The following is a 5,438-nucleotide window of genomic DNA, read 5'->3' as shown; positions in this document are numbered from 1 at the left end:
TTCCTGATGGGCGGAGGGGCACAAACCATGTGGCGATGACAAGAGGGGGGTTTACAATACATTATTTTAGGCTTTTATTGCACTCTTGGTTTATTTTGTGTTCATATCAATACACATTAGTTATTAGGTCTAATATTGTTCTTGGTATCCGTTTTAGTGTTGCTCAAAAACACAGTATTTTTAGACAGCTATATTATTTGTCAGTTTTACCCCTATACTTTGGTATCTTCCAGGATGTCGTCTGTTTACATTTCTCGCACCAAGTTGTCACATTTTACAGCGGCTGACCATCAGTGCATATAGTGATAACAGCACTTAGTTTACCTAGGCATCGTTACACCATAAATAGCTTTTAATGTGAGATGTAGAGCAGCAATGACCATCATCTGAAAACATGGATGGATGGAAGAATAGAGAGAGACTGTCAGACACCTTTTGTAGATGACCTTTTGTAACTTGTAGCCTAACTTACCTTGTTTGAATCAGCCTGCTATTATACGTCCTGTTTTTTTTCTTTCTTGTTTTTTCTTCAGTATAGTTTAGTAAACGTTAAATGTATCATCATAGTGTAGTATGACTCGCTATTATTTATTTTTTTTGGAGCATCCCAGCATCCATCGTTTTGCCTTACGTTCCTCATAATCCCAGTAAAGGTGGCATTACAAACTATAGTCTTATCTATTCACTATATTAGTGAGTACATTGCATAGACTTCCATTGATTTTATATCAGGTTAATGAGAGATTTAAATAAATAAATAAAGTTTTTTAGTCAAAGGGATAGTTCACCCAAAAATGAAAATGTTGTCATAATTTACTCACCCTCATTGTTCCAAACCTGTATGACTGTTGAGAAACACAAAAGAAGATATTTTAAAGAATGTTGGAAACCAGGCAGTTGACGGGAGCCATTGACTTCCATAGTATTTTTTAGGATAGGAGTCAACTGTTTGATTGCCAACATTCTTTAAAATATAGTTTTGTGTTCATACAAGTTTGGAACGGTATTCTGGCTGTAGTGAAGCACATGACAAAGGAGATTGAGAACAAAAACAATCTTTACCCCTAATGATTACCATTTGTGTACTGACAAAATTCCATGTACAAATTGTGGGTTGCTAGTGCCCCCTTATGTTTATTATGAACACAACATTTTGACCATCAGATAATGCTAGGTATAACAGTGAAAGCAATTTAAGTCAGGACTCTTACCTTCATGAACATACAATTCAAAGAATAGTGAATATTAAATATATATAGATATATTTTAGATAAAGATCCATTTAAAAAGACACTTTGTAATAAGTGAAAGAATTAAATATTTGAAAACCCATCTTAAAATTGCTCTGAGTGAATAGGCTTTAAGCCAATGATTATTTTAAAATCTGCTTTATAAAAAACATAGTACACGTCAGGCTGAAACTGCACAAGTTTTAACTGGCTCTGTTTAACGGATCAAGGCAGAATAATTAATCTCATTTTGTTTATTTTATTAAAGTAATTACTCCAATTTATAGTCATTCAGAAATCATTGTGATATGCTGAATGAAAATGGTTCTACTGCTAAAAAATGATAATTTTTTTACAGGACTGATTAACAATTTCCAAAGACAGCATTTATTTGAGGAAAGCTCAGTCTTTAGTATTTTACCTTAGATACCTTAATACCTTAGTATTTTTAAAAGATTAGAAATTCCAAGTTGCATTTTCACTAAATACACACTGTAAATATAATTTTATATTTAATATCATACTAAAACCCTCAGAAAAAGAAAAAGAAAAAAAAACACAGCTTAAATGTTACATAATATTTATTTGGAACACAACTGGACAAGATCATTCAACTACACAATAGCAGAGAGGTCGCTCTTTCTTCAACTCCTGAATCTTATTAGAGTAGGTCTGGACAGTCCACAGGACTTAGGTCTCCCTGATCAGCTTGGTGAGCTTCTGGATCTTTGTCTTGGTAGACATGTCCACATACTTGTCACCAATGCTCACGATCATGCCCCCAAGAATAGAGGGATCAGACTGAGGGAAGGAGGAAGAGAAACACACATTAAACCTCCGTATTATAATAAATATAAGAAATCACTTTGATAGAAGCAATTTATTGCACGTGTTCTTTTTTACAAGGATGAGCAGACGAAAAAACATACGAGCATTCAATGTTTGGCAAAGTTTCACATTCTTTCTTTTAAACTTTAGAAAACAAGAGAAAAAAAACGGAAAAAAAACACCATTATGCTGACCCGAATACCCGAAGCCCACCCCCTGGAACAAGCCCTCCTACCTTGGTCTCAAGTTTAATAGTTTCTCCCTTTGTGAGGAAACCATTCAGTGCCACCTTCAGCTCTGCAAGATTAGCTTCATCCAGAGGCTGTTCAGACATTCAGCATAAAAAAAAACAAAGACAAAACATTTTTGAAGATTTTAATCAAAGTTAACCAAACTTTTTATGCAGAGCAGAAAAACATTTAATTTAGAAGTAATATTAAGGTTAAAATAAAACAAAAGTAATAAGTACAAGGCAAGCAAACAACCATACATTTATGCACGGCTTACCTGAGCAGTGGTGACTGAGCATGTGACCTCTCCTCTGTGGGCGCTCATCATTTTGCCAAAGGCTGTGATGACATCAGGGGTCAAGGTCAAGCGGCCATTTTCTGCCAGGACATCTGCAAATCAAAATATATAATATTTACTTTGTTCTCGATTTTATAAATGCAACAAATATTCATTTCAATGTGCACGTCTTTTTTTTTTTACTATATAGGACACTCCCTTCCAGACTTCTACAATGTGATTACAATAACAATACTTTTCAGTGAATCAATGAAACAGCTGATCAGAAAACTCACTGATGAAGTTAATGGTGATGGGGGAGAGTTTTGCCTTGATCAAGAAATCAACGAAAGTCTTCTGTTTGATACTGCGCTTGATATGGGGGTTCATCACAATACCTGACAGCTTTGGATCCTTAATCAGGCTCTAGGAAGAGGGAAAATTACAAATCCAGAACTTATTGAAGCACTGTGTAAAGCAAGCAGAAACAAAGAGAGAAATTTAAAGGGAAACTCACAGCCACACGTCCAAGTTCCTGTTCAACCTTATCAAGGTTCTTCTGCTTGCTGGCAGCAGAGAACAGGGCAGTAGCATAGCGTCCCTCGACCCCATAGACCTGGATAGGAGGCTGAAGAAACACACAACAGTAAGAATTGTTATCAAAAAAAGCCTGTAACTACTATGGCACTATATTATGGTACACACAGTAAATGCATTAGTATTAAACCATGGAGTTAAATCAACAGCTAAATAACAAATGTAATACTATTACTACACCACTATTTCACCAAAACACCATAATTACTACCAATATCAGTACTGAAAAATTCTACACAACACATATACATCGTAAGACACTTTTAGAATATTTGTTATTTTATTTTATGACACTGATAGCTAATACATGGTTTAGCTATTTTAGGTGAAACTGTGGTTACCATGGTAACTTTTATATGTATGGAAAAAATTATGTATTTTGTTCTTTTGCCCTGGTATGAAATACAATTATTTTTTTATTTTTTTTACCTTGATAAGTTTTGCTACTGGTCGGATCACAGAGGTGCTGAACTGACGCACCTGGAGAGAAACAGAATAACTTGCATGCAGATTTGACAAATATAACAGACTTTCAATGACACGACCTGGTTATAAATATAAACATATGCTCTTCATTTCAGTATTGTCATTTATTGCGTCTCAAAACCTACTAAACTACACCATATGATAACTTAACTTCTAACGTTATAGGTTTTAAAACGTATTTCCAGTCACATTTTCAGCACTGTATGCTTCAGCATGTGAGGAGCAGAAACTCGACAGGTCCTGGTTTGCACAACTCTTAAATTAATTCATTCAATTATTACAACTCAAGATGCGAGACGCTAATGAACATTATTAACTTGATAACGGATTATTAAGATCTCACAAGAGCACAGGGTTTGAATCACTGTAACGTTACATGTTACGGATTAGACACTGCCTGTCAAGGCCTCGTTCAGTTATCAGACAAATCATATTGGCTTAAGCCTGTAAAATATTTACAGTTTCAAAAGATCACATAGATGTAACTACACGAAGCCAAACAGCTCGTGGTTTTCTATACAACTGACAAGGTTTTTAGAATGTCATACCTGCAGCCCCAGTCCAAGCGCTGCCATTTTCTCCTGCAACTGTGTAGGTCAAAAGCACTGAGCATGCGTGCAAGTCCGGGAAGTAATACGCAAGAGCTGCGCTTATGCATTGTGGGAAATGTAGTTAATCATGTCAGTGGAAAATTACTCGGAAAGATCACGGGATGAACCGCTTTGGAAACAGCTTTAAATATTTATACAACTATTTTTTTCTTTGGGACAAAATATCTTATATAAATCTACAATATGTGTAAAACGTCTTCAGTTAAAGCCTTGAGCTATTTGAAATGTAGGCTAAGATAAGGGCTACTTATTTGGTGGTTAGTCCAAAATCTCCAAATTATATAATTATCTTAATAAAAATGTAATAAAAAATGTAGGTTTACCAAACCTGATATAGGCTTATGGCATTAAAGAAAGCTTGGACTGCCCTTGTTCATTAATGACAACATAATCTCAGCTGATTTCGAATAGCATAACATTATGTTTGCAATTTAATTTCACTGCACTATATCTGTTTATTTTGTGTGAAGATCAGCTCCTCATGAGCATATCAGCTGCATAGGCTACCTAGATCACAGGATATTGATAAAGATGGAACATAATAAATGGGTAGTTGTGTTTATTTATGTGTTTTATTCAGCTTCAAATTGTAGGTGGACACTTCAGGTGCACCTGTGGGTGATAGGGACCATGTGGATCTGTTAGACTAGAATTCTATTTAGCTTACTTATATAGCTAATTCGCTAATTAATTTACTTTAGCTAATAAAATCGATTGCTGTGTTGGATGAAATGAAATCATACAATAAAAAACTAAGGTAAAAAAATAATAATAAGCATTGTAAACCCTGCTCAGGAATCGTATGGTGCATTTCCAGATTGTTCTTTTGACTGCAAAACCCAAGAGGCTTAGAATGAGCCCTTCTCGTTTAGTCCCTTTACCCTGTTTGATCGTGGCTAAAGAAGGGGGATTTCTGGCAGTTTCCAGTATTAAGTAAGGGACTACAAGAGGTGAAAAGTCATAAAACAATAGCTCTTGTGATTTACAGTAGGCGTGACTTAATATGCAAGTGATAGCCTTGGCCACGTCACGTTTACCCATACACACAAAATGTGAAAGGGTGTGTACAGCGGAAGAAAAAGGAGTGGATGGACGTTTATAAAAGGCGCGTTTGCAGCACAATTCATTCCAAAGGACTGAAATCTACCATTACTGAACTTTTAAAGACCTTTTGTGCGAG

General features: G+C 35.4%; 1 protein-coding gene across 1 annotated transcript; it reads right to left on the bottom strand.

Moving 5' to 3' along the window:
* Window positions 1-1,792: 1,792 nt before the first annotated feature.
* Window positions 1,793-4,292, bottom strand: atp5po (ATP synthase peripheral stalk subunit OSCP). The gene is made up of 7 exons (XM_082175707.1): window positions 4,196-4,292; window positions 3,591-3,641; window positions 3,082-3,192; window positions 2,861-2,990; window positions 2,565-2,677; window positions 2,293-2,379; window positions 1,793-2,030 (listed from the first exon to the last, which is right to left on the bottom strand). The coding sequence occupies exons 1-7, from the start codon at window positions 4,220-4,222 to the stop codon at window positions 1,920-1,922; spliced, it is 630 nt and encodes a 209-aa protein (XP_082031833.1). The 5' UTR covers window positions 4,223-4,292; the 3' UTR covers window positions 1,793-1,919.
* Window positions 4,293-5,438: the final 1,146 nt, after the last annotated feature.

This window comes from Leuciscus leuciscus, assembly GCF_965113295.1.
Source record: "Leuciscus leuciscus genome assembly, chromosome: 7".
NCBI lineage: Eukaryota > Metazoa > Chordata > Actinopteri > Cypriniformes > Leuciscidae > Leuciscus > Leuciscus leuciscus.
The sequence above is the reverse complement of the archived record's forward strand: the minus strand, read 5'-3'. Positions and strand labels throughout refer to the sequence as shown.

What these genes read in the sequence shown, in the direction of transcription:
- atp5po (XM_082175707.1), bottom strand. Translation starts at nt 4,222, where the DNA reads ATGGCAGCGCTTGGACTGGGGCTGCAG. An exon ending in CGCTTGGACTGGGGCTGCAG is followed by an intron (nt 3,642 to 4,195) that starts GTATGACATTCT and finishes GTTTCTCTCCAG; the next exon opens with GTGCGTCAGTTCAGCACCTC. An exon ending in AGGAACTTGGACGTGTGGCT is followed by an intron (nt 2,991 to 3,081) that starts GTGAGTTTCCCT and finishes CCCTCTTCCTAG; the next exon opens with AGCCTGATTAAGGATCCAAA.